The sequence below is a fragment of the Mus musculus genome, chromosome 5, assembly GCF_000001635.26.
Source record: "Mus musculus strain C57BL/6J chromosome 5, GRCm38.p6 C57BL/6J".
Classification (NCBI taxonomy): domain Eukaryota; kingdom Metazoa; phylum Chordata; class Mammalia; order Rodentia; family Muridae; genus Mus; species Mus musculus.
The window spans coordinates 117,241,855-117,256,102 of NC_000071.6; the positions used below are offsets into that span (position 1 = coordinate 117,241,855).

Consider the following 14,248-nt stretch of genomic DNA (forward strand, 5'->3'; position numbering starts at 1 on the left):
TCATTTATTTATTGCAACAGTGGTAGTGCCCAGTTTTCCCCATTTAACCCCTGAAGAATTTCCTGATAGCCATAAAGGCTTTGTAGAAGAGGCCAGCGGCAGCGGCTGTGGGAGCAGAGGGGCTGTCGATTCCTCGGCATTTTTTACTACTGCAAATGTGATTGCCGGGTGCCCTTGTAGTAGCAAAAGGGGTGTGCTCAGGAAGACTTAGTTTTCACGCCTCCTCCCCTTGGCCCCCCACGCGTGCGCGTGCGCGCTCTCACACACACACACACACACACACACACACACACACACACACACACTCTATCTCTCCCTCTCCCTCTCTCTCCATTTCATCCTCAGCATTCGGAACTCTCTCTCAGCTTTCCCATCCAAATTTCACTTCTCAGCCAGAAAATTATTGAGATATTAGCTGTTTTGCCCAAATGAGTGTTAGAGGTCACATGAGCAGGAAGAGTTACTGTACACTGCTTAGCTGTTACATCCAGAACCCATGATGACATCATCCGAGGCCGACCCAGAAATAATCGTTTTTTCTTGTCCTATTTTTCAAACCTGATTTCTACTTTTATCCCCCACCCCCACCCCCACCCCATCAAGCCTTTTTTTTTAAAAATAAATAAATAAATAAATGAAAAAGGCTTCAGTGAAATTTAGAAGGAATTATAGTCTCTGACAGAGCAAATAGAAGGAAAATGGAGAAGAGAGCAGCAATCTATTGCTCATGCCTATTCCATGTGGAAAAATCTCACAGTTTAATGCACTCCGTTCATAAAGAACCCCGCTCCTGAGTTCTTTTATGTTGAAGTTTCTTGTAGCCTCTTTAATGGGCGATTTTTTTTTCATCTGAAAGGAATACCCCATCGTGTGATGGGAGATCTCAAAATGTCCACTCTGTAGCCTGCTGATGCTCAGGAAGCGTCTGAAAAAAACACGGCTGCGAATCCGACAGAACATGGTGGGGCTGTCAGCAGTCGCCTCCTTGCCACGGCGGGCGTCTGACAGGAAAACTGACTACTCACCATGGGCTCCTGTGGGGCTTGTCCCTTTAACCCCCACCTGCTCTCGAAGGCGAGAGGAGAAGCCATGGGAGCCTCAGCAGCCAGAGCAGGCGCTGCAGGAGGCAGACCTGAGCCCCAGCAGTTCCCCCATTGTGGGACAGGTTCTGTGCCTTCCCTCAGGCCACACCCTCCTCCTTCCCACATCATATATTCATGACTCTCTCCTCCCTCCCTTCATTACTACAGCCATGCCGGAATAGTCTCATGCCCGGCCTGGGAAAACTCCCACCAGGGCTGCTCAGCGTGGGCTTCAGCCATCACAGCCTTCCTCTCAGGGGCTAATAGAAGCCGCTCCCCTGCCAGGCCACTTCAGGCTGTGGGCAGAGTCTTCGGAAGCTCCTCTGAGTCCTACAAGCTTCAGAGTGACCCCGCCCCACCCCCATGCAGGGGACCGGGAGATTCCTCCCTCTGGTGTACTTTTTGATTTTCAAAAAAAAGGCCTCTGCTCCAACACTGACTTAGAAACCTAGCAGCCTGGGTTTGGGTGGGGCGGCGGCTGGCACTCTGGGCAGAGAAACCAGTTGTCTTGTGGTGCAGCCTCTCCTGGTGGGATGCCTTGGGAGTCATGATGGGATCCTTGGAAGCTCTCCTGAATATCTGGGAATTTTTGAGGGAGAAAAATTAATGAATCTAGAAAAGAATGGGGTGTGGTGTTGGATGGCTGTACCTGTGTCCCCTTTGGGGCAATCTAACTATTGGTATGGCTATTCTCATGGCTGCTATCAAGTATTTCAATCCGTTTCCCCTCTATATGGTCTGTATTTCAATCCGTTTCCCCTCTATATGGTCTCAAACACCAGACCCAAAGACTGTCTAAGCCATGACACTAGAATGTTGGGAAGAAGTGTGTAATTTTAGAAAATGAGTCCCACTTCAATTGAAAAGGACTAAGGTGGCATAAATAGCATTAAATTAAGTGCAGGGCCGTGGGACTCTGGGGAACCAATCAGCAGCAGTCAAGCCACCGGCCAGACTGACAGTTGATGGCAAGAATAGATTGATTGGTTGATGTGTCAACCATTGGGTTGCTGGTTGGCTGTACCCTTTCTCTGTGGTTTTCTTTCTGGTAGAGCTGCTGACAAGTCCCAGAGCGATCTGAAGGTGATCAGCAGAAAGAAAGAAACACACAAACTCACCTTTCCATTATGAGCCCAATAAATGACAAGAATGGTTTCTGACTTGGCCTGCTAACTAGCACCAGCAGTTAGCTCTTCTCTGATGTGTCTTACAAACCCACCTTTTCCACACAAGCCTAACAGAGGCCATAGTAGGACACTGTCTGCTCTCAGTATAGTTCTTTATGTTGTGTCTCTGAATGAGGTGTGCGAAGGCCATGAGCTATGGACTTTTGCAGTTGGGGGGCATGGTTGTCTGGGGCACCTTAAAACAGAGAATTCTGGATTCCACACATTGCTGCCCCATTGCACGTGGAACAAAGGAACAGCAGGTCATGAAGGAACTTTGGAATATAGTATCTCCATTAGACTCTCCCATGAGTATCCTTGATTAGCCTCCTGTAGACCTAGGAGAAGGAAGAGAAAATCATGGCGTCTGCCTTCTCTTACTTTCTTTGAGGACATGCGGCCTGAGTTGGCCTATTGCCGAGAGGAAAGCAGATGATTTTATTCTCCAGGATTGTCCTTCTGAGTCCTTGGGTCCCGTGTTTCCATCACGCTTACTGGCCCACGAGAACAATTCTGGCTGTTTTCAATATTTGATGTCACTTCTTATATGTGATGTTCTAGATCTCTGGCAATTTCCATGGTAGATGGTGACATAAAGAACAGTGGGTCACGGGGTCGACCAGATGGCTCATACACTGCCTCCTAAAGGTTTCACAAATGATTGTGAGTGGGCTACACCTTAGGGAAAGAGCAGGAGAAGAAAACCAGTTGGGGTCATCAGAAAAAACATAGGAGAGACACTGTTGTTCTGTCTAGGGCAGATTCTCCTATTTGGCCTTACCAGAGTGAGGAGGAAAACTCATAAGGGGTTGGGGGGCGGGGGTAGAATGTGCACTTAGAATCTCTGAAGCACAGTCTAACTGTTGAGCTCACCATGAGGCATCTGAAAACATTACTGCCTCACCAGGAAGCACCTCCATGTCACCTCTCAAGAGCCCAGAGCCATCTGGTTGAGTGTGTCCTCCAGGCCAGTGCACCAGAAGATGTGTTATCTATCGATACACAGCAACTCTTGGGACTGGGAAGGTGACTTAGTGGGGTTCAGCTTCCCAGCACCCATGTGAATAGCCAGCTATGACTCTGTATCTAAAGCCCCAGTTCTTGGGGAGGGGATGGGGTCAGGAGTAGGAACAGGCAGATCCTTGGCCAGCTCATTGGCCAGCCAACCTAGATGAATCAGTGAGTTCAATAAGGTGAAGAACATTGAGAATGACACCGAGAGTTGACTTCTGACCTCCATTCATACGTGGCCCACACATGACGTGTTGCTGATACCAGTTTCTTTCCCCTAGCTGTCAATCAATATGCCCAACCCACGTGGCCACCCACTCAGTAAACGCATATCAGATGGTGGAGTGAGTGAGGTCTCCGCAGCCACTGCCACATGGGATTTGGATTGGGAAGGGCATGTTTTAGCTAGGTGTGGCAGTGCATGCTTGCGATGCCCCACGTAAGAAGCAGAGTAAGGAAGGGCTCAAGTTCAAGGCCAGCCTGGGCTACGTAGTGAGATGCTAGCTCCCTTTTGAAAAACTGAGAAAAGTGTATGTTGGTTATTCTGGTTGGGGCGGGGGGTGGGGTGGGGCACGAGACAGAGTGAAGAGATAAGGCAGAAATCGCCTAGGCAGAAATCGCCTAGCATCGCCCACGACTGTTAGTGGGGAACTTAAGACACCTTTCCTTGGGTGCTCTGAAGGGTGCTGGGTCAGGTCTCTGCAGCCAACGTAAGGCTCACTGTGTTCACTCTGGGCACTTGCTGGCAGTTTATTGATGCTTAGCTCCGAGGTGACCACTCCCACCAAGTGCACTGCTTTGCTGCCTAGGAAGGATTAATACTGCCCATGAGCTTGGATAACCCAAGTTCAGCAGGTTGCCTCTCGGCCTTCATGCTTGCGCTGCAGGGTAGGCACGTGCGTTCTGGGCTGCTGCAGGTTAACTGGTTCGTTTCAGAACCAGGTCTTCCCAGGATTAAACAGGGGGGTGTTGTACAACTGCGAACCTCCTTTAAAAGGTGCTTCAGGCGCCCCTGGGTAGGGCCCATTCTCTGGCGCTTATTTACTATACTCTATATATTCCAGGTATGTGAGATGGGCAGTAATTCTGACTCAGAAATCATATGTGTGCTAGAAGTACAGCCCAGTGACTGAGCACATACTAGAGGTCAAGACACAGTGGGAAATATGCAGACCCAAGCCTTTTTTTTAGCATATGGGACGTGGTAATGAATATAGAAGCCAGGGCCTCGTTCATACTAAACATACATGTTCTAAACATATATGTCACCTTAAAGCCCACAAGCTAGCGATGGGTAATTTTATTGAATGTGCTCTCCTACCAGACTTGGTGGTGCACACCTTTAATCCCAGCAACCAGAGGTAGGAGGATCTCTGAGTTCCAGGCCATCCTGCTCTATATAGCGAGTTCTTAGCCAGCCAAGGTTCTATAATGAGACTCTGTCTCAAACAAAAAAATAAAGATGAAGTGGAGCCCGTCCCCTGCTGTGCACTTGTTGAGACCCAGAGCTGTAGCACCAGAAGCAGGGGCGTAGGTAGACATTCCTCCAGGGCTGGCAGGAGAAGGTCAGAGACCAACAGGTCATTCCCGTTCCTTGACTTAATGGCCCCTCAGCCCTTTGACACCATCCACCACCCTGAGGAAAACTGGGCTCATCCCTCTTTTCCCGGAGGGGAGGCATCAAAAGACTTCAAGAGGTCAATTTTTTTGCCCAAGGTCAGAGGTGTAGTTGGGACAGAATGGGTGTGGTACTGTGGCACGGCCAGCTTATGTTTGGTCCCATTGAGACGTCCCCTGTAGAACTATAGCCCACGCACCCTTATAGCATCTTTACAGCTTCACATCTGACTCCACTGTAGGTCAGGCTCGCCGTTCTCTCCACTGCTGACTTTTGGGGGGAGGGGCAATTCTTTATAACAGGAGTGATCACTTTCTCTGCTTGATAACGGATTCCCTAGAGCAATTCAAGAGCGGCATGCGCTTGGTTCTGATCCCTAGGATGTATAAGAATTAGGTAGTGTGTGATAATGCACACCCTTAATCCCAGCACTCTGGAGGCAGAGGCGGCCTTATCACTCCGTCAGGTTCTAGACCAACCTGGGCCAGCCAGGGCTTCATGGGGGGGGGGGGTCCCATCTCAAAACAAAACTACAGCGAGAAGCGAACCAGAGTGGTAGGGCCAGAAGTGTGCTAGAAGTGCACTAATCCCTGTCAGCCTGGCACCTAAGGGGCGGAGGCAATCTTCATAGTGAGTCGCAGGCCACCATAGACAACACAGCCAGGGCCAGCCTGTCTCAAGGCTGGAGAGGCGGCTCAGCCAGTAATGTTTCTGCTTTGTATGCATGGGGATCCGAGTCAGATTCCCCAGAACCCGTGTAAAACACCAGGTCCAGTGGCATGGGGTTGGGGTTGGGGGTAACAACAGGCAGATACATGAAGCTCTTCGGCCAGCCAATCTAACAGATTTGATGAGCTCTGGTTCCCTGAGAGATTCTGTCTCAAAAAAATAAAGGTAGAGAGGGTCCAGGAGAGACACCCAGTGCCAGCCCCCGTCCCTTCTGTCCCTACACGGGAGCAGGCAGGTGCACACCCAAACACATGCACACACCCACATGAACAAGTACATCCCCCACATGCGGACACAAATTTAAGAGCTAAATTATAAAGTATATGAAAGTATTAGCTGTTTGAAGTTCTATGGACCAGACAGTGTATTCTTCGGACAAATGGTGTGAAAGTGAAATAAGAATTCATAATGTAACTTACAAACGTTCAATATATTTCACGTTAAATGTCACAGTGAGCCCACTGCTCTGACTTTGGTTTTTAGCTCATCTGTCTCCTTTGAACTCAGGAAGATAAAACTTTCTGATCTGTCGGTGGCTCACATGGGAGTCAGAAGCCACCCCAAACTATAGACCAAAACCCTGTATCCAAAAAAAAAAAAAAAAAAAAAAAAAACAACTCTGTATGTGCCCAGGAAGACAACCTAAAACTCAAGAGAGTTTGGTGGTGGCAAATGGAAGGTTAATTTGGAGTCTGAGAAAGTGACTCCCCTAACCATGGGGGTGAGGGGTGTTAGAAAGCAAAGCTGCCCTCCTGGAAGTCAACCAGATCCAAGGAGAGCTTGCTGGACTCTGTCAGTTGCCTTTGTCACACATTTGAGCCAGGTGCGATAAAACAGGCAGCAGGACCACCCTGTTTGCAGGGATGCACCCCCGGGTACTACAGGAAATGCCCAGTCCTCCTCCTGGTCTATCTCTGGGCTTCCTGCCATGTGGTAGTCACCTAAGAGCATCGTATCAGCTGTAGGCCTGAGCGTGCGCAGCGTTCAGATCCATCATGATGGCATTAAAGCAAGCCCTGCTCCCCTCTGGGAATCTCATTAAAGAGGGAATTCCAGAGGGCTGAGTCGGTGACTCAGGGGGTAGAGTGCCTGCTGCTCTGCTCAGATCCCAGCACCCATGCGAAGGCAGGCAGGCCAGACACGGGAGTGTGTGCCTGTGATCTCGGCCTGGCGCACTGTGGGGGTGGAGACAGAAGATCCCCAGAGCTCGCTGCTGAGCCAGCCTGGTCAGAACCCTGAGCTCCAGGCTGAAGCCATAGGTGGAGAGCAACTGAGGAAGGCACTCACTGTCAACCTCTGGCCTCCACGCTCACACTCATGATGAGTGTGCTGCACACCCAACACACACACACACACAGGGGAATACTGGAATAAAAAGTTAATATCTCGATCAAACATACCTATCTGGAAACGGCCACTGTACTGTCATATTTGTGGTGGGGGAAAAAAATCCAAACCCTAAAGGGACTGTATGGTCTCTGTTGAGCAGAAATTGTTTTCTTTTTTTCCCTAAAGTTGTCTTTGTGTGTGGTATGAGCATATGGAGTTGAAACTTATACACATCGCTCAAACCACTTCCTTGTCTCCCTAGTGAGACAAGCTTGCAATCCCAGCACTTGGGAGATGGAGGCAGGAGGCTTGCCATGAAGGTCAAGGTCCCCTGAGCTTCATGGGGACACCCTGTCTCAACAACAATAAAAAAAGATGTCTGGGGACTTAGCCCTGTGGTAGAGTACGGGCCTGGTATTTCAACTCAGCACTATGCTGGGGAGCTCTCTCAAGTGCAGTGGAGGGGGCAAGCCCAGTCCACATAGAGGCAGGCATGGTGGGGCAAACCCAGTCCATGATGTAGAGGCAGGCATGGTGGAACATACCTGTCCATCCTAGGATGTAGGATGCCCAAAAGCAAGGATGCAGGGTTCAAGACCAGCCTGCAAAGCAGGCGAGCTAGCACTGCAAGCCCTTCATCTCCTTTCAGTACCCAGAATATAAATAAAATTACCCAGGACCATGGTGACAAAACACATCACACATTTCTTTCAGAGTACTAGAGGGCTTTGAGGTGATGTTGTCCTCTGTTGGTAGGTATTAAAATATGTCCTGCTCAGTCCTAGAGAGGACCATCCTTCCGAGTGAAGTCCACCTGTGAGAGTATGCCTTCGCTCCACTAGAAAGGACTGACGGCCAGTCTCAGGACGGCCCTCCCACTACAGCGGTGGTTCTCAGCCATCCTCAGGCTGCAACCCTATCACACAGTTCCTTGTGGCGGCCCCAACCATAATATTATTCTAGTACATCATAACTGTAATTTTGCTCCTGTTAGGAATCGTCATGTAAATATCTGATATACAGGATATCTGATGCGCCTCCCCTGTGGGGTTTGTGACCCATGGTGGAGAACCACTGCTCTGTCCCACTGCTCTGTCGTAAGGACCCAGTAAAGTGGAGGGACACCTTTCTGACTAGAGCAGACTCAAACCATGCCAGGTTGACCCACATAGGAAAGATGGTGTAAGAGCATTTATAGCACTGTGGGGTTTTCCAAGAAAACTTATTTTGGGGGTGAAGAGGAGGCAGGGCTCACTCTCCAGGGGAGTGGCCATATCATACAGCAAAAAGCAACCCATCCAAGAACTGTTCTAAAAGAAAGAAAAGGAGAAGGAAGCAATCGGTGGCTCCATCAGGGAGACTGGGAAGGGCAAGAAGCTAGGGAAGGAGGCTGGGAAATCCCAGAAGGGTCAAAAGAAGAGACAGGCGGGAGGATCCCTGGGCAGCGAGCTTGCTGGACATTGAATTGAAATCGAACCAAGGAGAAGTGTCGAACCAAGGAGTAGTAGTCCCTGTGAAACTCAGAAACGCCACGTCCTTTTTAAAGGAAAAAAAAAATGATTGTAACTTGTGGACAGCTCTTTTGGGGATCGGGACGAAGCGAAACTCGGGGCTTAAAAACTTTGTGTGTGCATGTGTCTGTCCGACTCTCTCCCTTTTTGAATGATCCTTTAAAAAAAAAAAAACGCTTAGCTTCTCAGCTGGAGGGAGTCCCAGCACCCTGGGGTCATTCACAAAGTTTGAAGATGTGTGTGTGTGTGTGTGTGTGTGTGTGAGAGAGAGAGAGAGAGAGAGAGAAAGAGAGAGAGAGAGGGGGGGTTGGTATATAGGAATGACAATTGACAATACATGAACAACCTACCTCATGAGTGTGTAAAGGAGCTGAGAAAATGAGATGGTTTTGAGGATGGCAGTGCCCCCTGCCCCAGGTCAGCAACATCTGGAGGCTTGGAAGCCACAGTGTCCCGGGGCGCCCTCTGCTTTGCCGTGCGTGGGAAGCCTCTGGTCCACGCACACACGGTGACCTGGAGCTCTGCCCCCCCCCGCCCCCCGCCCCCCCGCCCCGCCTCAGGTTACACGGCAGATCCATGAGCATGAGCAGGAGAACGAGCTGCGGGAACAGATGTCAGGTTATAAGCGGATGCGGCGCCAGCACCAGAAGCAGCTGATCGCCCTGGAGAACAAGCTGAAGGCTGAGATGGATGAGCACCGCCTCAAGCTCCAGAAGGAGGTGGAGACGCACGCCAACAACTCGTCCATCGAGCTGGAGAAGCTGGCCAAGAAGCAAGTGGCTACCATAGAAAAGGAGGTCAGTGGACGGGGTGGGAGGCGCCTGCGCGCAGGGGCTCCTGCCCCCCCCCCCCACACACACACACACACACACATGTCTTGGCAGTCGGCGAGGAGAGGGAGAAGCAAGAAAGCACTGTTGCTGGGTTGGGGTCCCATCTGACATCATCATGGAAGGCAAGACAGCAGGGGTTTTGGCTCCCTCAGCAGTGGTCTGTCCTGTGCCCACCACACCCTAGTTCTCCTCCAGCAGTCCCTTTGGTGAGGCCCACCCCTGCCTGTGGCTGCCACACCAGCCACTGGACACAAAGATGTAAGCTGGCTGTGATTTGGGCTTTCTGAGGGAGGAGTCCGCACCCGTGTCCTTAACTGATGTAACTGTTTCAGTTAGTTTTTTAGTAGTCCTGAGGATGGAGCCTGCATGCTCACCTGAGCTTTGAGCTCCGACTCTATAAACTCATTGGGAAAACCTTCTCTCTCTAAGTGGGTTGGAATGCACCTGTAATCTCAAGGGATTTAGGTGCTGGAGCAGGGGGATTCCAAGTTCAAGGTCTTCGAGGCTTATATCAGGGTACCCTGACAAGTAAAGGAACCTAGAAGATAAAGTCATGACTTTAGAATCTCGATACTGTCTTTATTACTATTAAATGTTTCCTGTTAGAAGGGAATCCTGGGGCGGGCATAGTGGCACATACCCATAATCCTACCACTGAAAAGGTGGGTGGAGCCAGGGTAGAGACACCAGGACCCCCTGGCTCGATAGCTTAGCCTCAATGGTAGCGAACCTCAGGCCAATGGGAGACCTTGTCTCAAAAAGCAAAGTGATGGGTGGGGGTGGGGTCAGGGAGAGGGATTGCTCAATAAATAAGGTCACTGACCGTGCAAGCAGCCTGAGATTGGGTCCCAGTGTCCTACATGGCCATGGCTGTGTGCACACCTGTAGCTCCAGTGCTGTGGAGATGGAGACAAGATGATCATGGGGCTTGCTGGAATGGGGCTTACCAGCCTAGAATCAGCCAGAGAGCAGTAAGGTAGAGAGTGGCAGAAGCTAGTGTCCCATGTCCTCTGGCCTCCATGGGTGTCCACACACAGTCACAAGCATCCGTTCCCCACCATGAGTATCCACCACATTCACACACAGTGTGTGGGTGGGTGGATGGATAGATAGACGGATTAATAAATAGCAAGGTGAGTGGCCCCAAGGGACACCACCTGAGATTCTCCGCTAGTGCCCATTGCACCTGCACACATGCACATGCGTGTGCACACACAGAGACAAAGGCATGCATATATGTGATCCACCTTCACATTTACCCTGTCGTTGGGAATGTGTTTTTGAGACACAGGAGAACCACAGAACTTTAGAATGTCTTTCACGTGGAGTGACACTATTGGGCATTTGTGGGCAGCTGAGTCCTGTGCAAAGCTCAGCCTGACCTTGGCCCCCTCTGCCGTCCCATCAGGCAAAGGTAGCCGCAGCGGATGAGAAGAAGTTCCAGCAGCAGATCCTGGCCCAGCAGAAGAAGGACTTGACAACTTTCTTAGAAAGTCAGAAGAAGCAGTACAAGATTTGTAAGGAGAAAATAAAAGAGGTAAGGGTGTCGCACCCATGGTCACCATGGTCACCATGGTCACCCGCCACACCTGAATTGGCTCAGAGCCAGCAATGGCCCAACCTGCACTGCGGTCAGCTGTTGAATCGGCAGTCCCGACTTCTCATTAGAGTTGTTGGAAAGCACACTAAAGCAGAGGGCTGACGCCCCTCATCCTGCCGTCCTCATGGGAGGAGTGCGCAACCGCAGCTTTCCATGGAGTTCCACGGGATGCTGATGCTGCTGAGCCAGGGGCTATGGTGCAGGATCTGTTCTTAAAGCCTGCTCTGCACATCAGCCAAAGAGTAGTCTTTTTTTGGTTTTTGGTTTTTTTGGTTTTTGGGTTTTTTATTGTTGTTGTTTTTTCAAGACAGGGTTTCTCTGTATAGCCCTGGCTGTCCTGGAACTCACTCTGTAGACCAGGCTGGCCTGGGACTCAGAATCCACCTGCCTCTGCCTCCCAAGTGCTGGGATTAAAGGCCTGCGCCACCACTGCCCACCCAAAGAACAGTCTTAAACCCCTTTGAAACTGGTGTGTCACCTCATCCTTTTCAAGTCCACCACGCTCCTACTGTTCTCAGAGAAGGTTAAAGTTCTAACGAGCCCACATGGCCAGCCACCAGTTTCCCCTTCCAGTCTCCTCTCACTTCCACGCCTTCCCTACCCCAGCCTACTCATGGTGGCTGAGGCTGCAGTCATGCCCTTCAGCTACACAAACAAAACAAGTCCCCTGCCCCCGAGACCTCTGCACATGGCGTTTCCTTGCCCCATCTGCAGTTCTGCATGGTTCATTCCTCACCCTTGTGAGAGTTTGGATTGATTATTGAAATCTATGTGATACACAAGTAGACGATTCTAGAATGTTGGGTTGGCACTCGCAGGTGGAAGCTCTTTCACCTGCGAGCTCAGCTTTGCTGATTCTCCTCTTCCCAGCACCGACAGGCGAAGCTCCTGGACTCCTGCTCGCTTTCCTTCTCAGAAGGGTTAGGGCTCCTTATCTGCCGACTTCCTAGGCTTACAAAGCTTAATAATGTGGGGTCTTGGGCATTGCTCCAGTGAAGTCATCCGCTGGAGCTCACGAGCTGATTGGGGAATGACAGGGGGCCTAGGGAGGAACCTGGGAGTGGGTGAGCGGGGCATCCAGGGGGATCTCTGCCTTGCCCAGGAAAGAAACTGTGGCAGCTGATCCCCACTGACAGAACGCCAAGGACCTCTGGCTCTCTTAAGTTCTGGGAACTAGAGGGTCAAGAGTAACAGCCCAGTGAAGAAAAAGTCTCCTCGGGTTTCTGTTTGTGTTTTTCCTTTATGACTGACAGGATAGTACTCGATTTTGGAGATGGCTTTGATTTTTTTTTTTTAATAGGAAACTGCAATTTCCCTCAACTCCAAATGCCTTCTCCTTTGTAAACTCTATATGCCCACTCCTGCTCTGGGGCCCACACTTTAGAAGCATGGGGCCCATCTTGGGCATTTAAAACACCAAGACATTGAGGGTCATCAGATACCTTTAAAAGATTCTCCACAAAACACCCATCCCAGAGTCCTGTCCCATTCCCAGCCCAGTTGCCCAGGTTAGCTTTGGGTCATCATGTTCATATGATAGAACATAGAAGGTTTGGATCTTTTCTTGGAGAAAAGCAAGGCTCAAAGCCAATCTGAGTTGGCCTCAGCCACTTACTGAGTAGAAAGTGTTCAACGTGTATGTCCGGAAACCTTTAGAATTTCACCCATGAGCCAATCACAGGGGAATGCAAAGGGCATGAATAATCCAGGCTTGATTTTGGAGTGGCTCCTTATGGTCATATCTGAGCCTAGACCCACAGATTCAAGGCTGAACCTAGGGTGACGTCATGGCATAAAGAGATGCATCCCCCAACCTCTCTGAGTTATAGCACCTACTGGCGAGAGGCAAAACTCATCTAAGTAGTGGTGGTTTGTGACAAACGTTAAGAAAAGCGGGTGGGTGCAGGTGTGTGAGTGTCAGCCAAGCAGGAGCTGAGCTGGTCGGTATGAAGGAGGGTGAGAGAGTGTGCTGCACTCTCAGAAGTATCCTCCTGCCCTCCACAGACGAGTGAGCATCCCAGTTGCTCTAGTTCCCCTTCCTCTTCACACTGCCCATGTGCTCTGGGAAGCCAGGGTGGAGAGTTCCTGCATGTGGCTCCCTCACCCTCCCATCCCAAATGAAGCACGATTCCCTTCCTCCCAGAATTCAAGTTAGCGATGTCTGCAGAGCCTCTCCCCAAGTTTGAAGCCATCCACTTCAGCCTCATTCCTCCCTAGTCTAAGGCACTGTGCTCCCTTATCTTGGCCTTCCCAGGTGACTCCGACTGCCTCCACAGACAGGCTCCTGCCTCTGTTCTGCTCTGCGCACTGTAGCCAGCATCCAGTTTCTCCTTAGGACATTCCCACATGCAATATATCCATTCCTAGACTGAGAGTCATTGGCAGTCTGGGGATGTAGCTCATGGGTAGAGTGCTTGCTTAGCATGTCTGAGTTCAGTCAAGTCCCTGGGTTCAGTTCCCAGAAATAAGTAAAAACCCTCACCCAGTCCAGGTCTGCAAGGCTTCCGTATCCATCAGCCCAGCCACCCCCAAGGCCTGTCAGATCTCACAAGCTGTCACCTCTTGACCACATTATTTCTACCCCATGCTAAGAGTTTCCACGGGCTGCTCTCTCCATTCGGAGTATCAGAATATCTTTCCTCTTCTCTTCCCCCAGTTAACCCCCCCAATCCTTTCAAATGTGAACACATTGTCGCTGAGGTCAAATGCTTTCCAACACTCTCTGAGAACTCTGGTCCTTCCCGTGAAGTTGGGGTTGGCCGTCATCTCAGTTCTCATTCATAGATCTTAAGTAGGTTTTTGATTTCTGGGTTGCCCAGCCCTTGAGTGTCAAGGTGCCACGATCTCTTGCTTACCCACCACCTACCCACTAGTCCCATGGTCAGGGCTTAGAGTCACTGGTTAATGACTGAATAAATGATTTCTGGGGCTGAGAAGCCAGAGTGAGGCAAACTCAAGCATCCCCCTCACTTAACACTCAGATCATGGGGAGTAAATGAATGGGGGTGGGGCTGTGCGCCAAAAGCCCTCCTGTGCCTCTCTGCATTCACGGGTGACGGACCAGTCCTGTTCCTCTGCATAGAGCAGTGTGATGGACCTGGATGTGTCTGTGTCATTGTTTCAAGGAAATGAACGAGGACCATAGCACACCCAAGAAGGAGAAGCAGGAGCGGATATCGAAGCATAAAGAAAACCTGCAGCACACGCAGGCCGAGGAGGAAGCCCACCTGCTCACTCAACAGAGGCTGTACTACGACAGAAACTGCCGCTTCTTCAAACGGAAAATAATGATCAAGCGCCACGAGGTGGAACAGCAGAACATTCGGGAGGTATGTGTCACACTGTCACACGGGGCAGGAGAGACAGGGC

The 14,248-nt window shown here is 50.5% G+C and overlaps 1 protein-coding gene across 8 annotated transcripts in view; it reads left to right on the plus strand.

The window, feature by feature from the left end:
- Taok3 (TAO kinase 3) overlaps window positions 1-14,248 on the plus strand; it is a 154,991-nt gene that overhangs the window by 121,744 nt on the left and 18,999 nt on the right. For all 8 annotated transcript variants that reach the window (XM_006530385.4, XM_011248219.3, XM_011248220.3 and 5 more), the window contains 3 exons: window positions 9,007-9,243; window positions 10,688-10,816; window positions 14,005-14,208. In XM_006530385.4, the coding sequence (XP_006530448.1) occupies window positions 9,007-9,243; window positions 10,688-10,816; window positions 14,005-14,208 (570 nt within the window). The remainder of the gene's footprint in view (window positions 1-9,006; window positions 9,244-10,687; window positions 10,817-14,004; window positions 14,209-14,248) is intronic.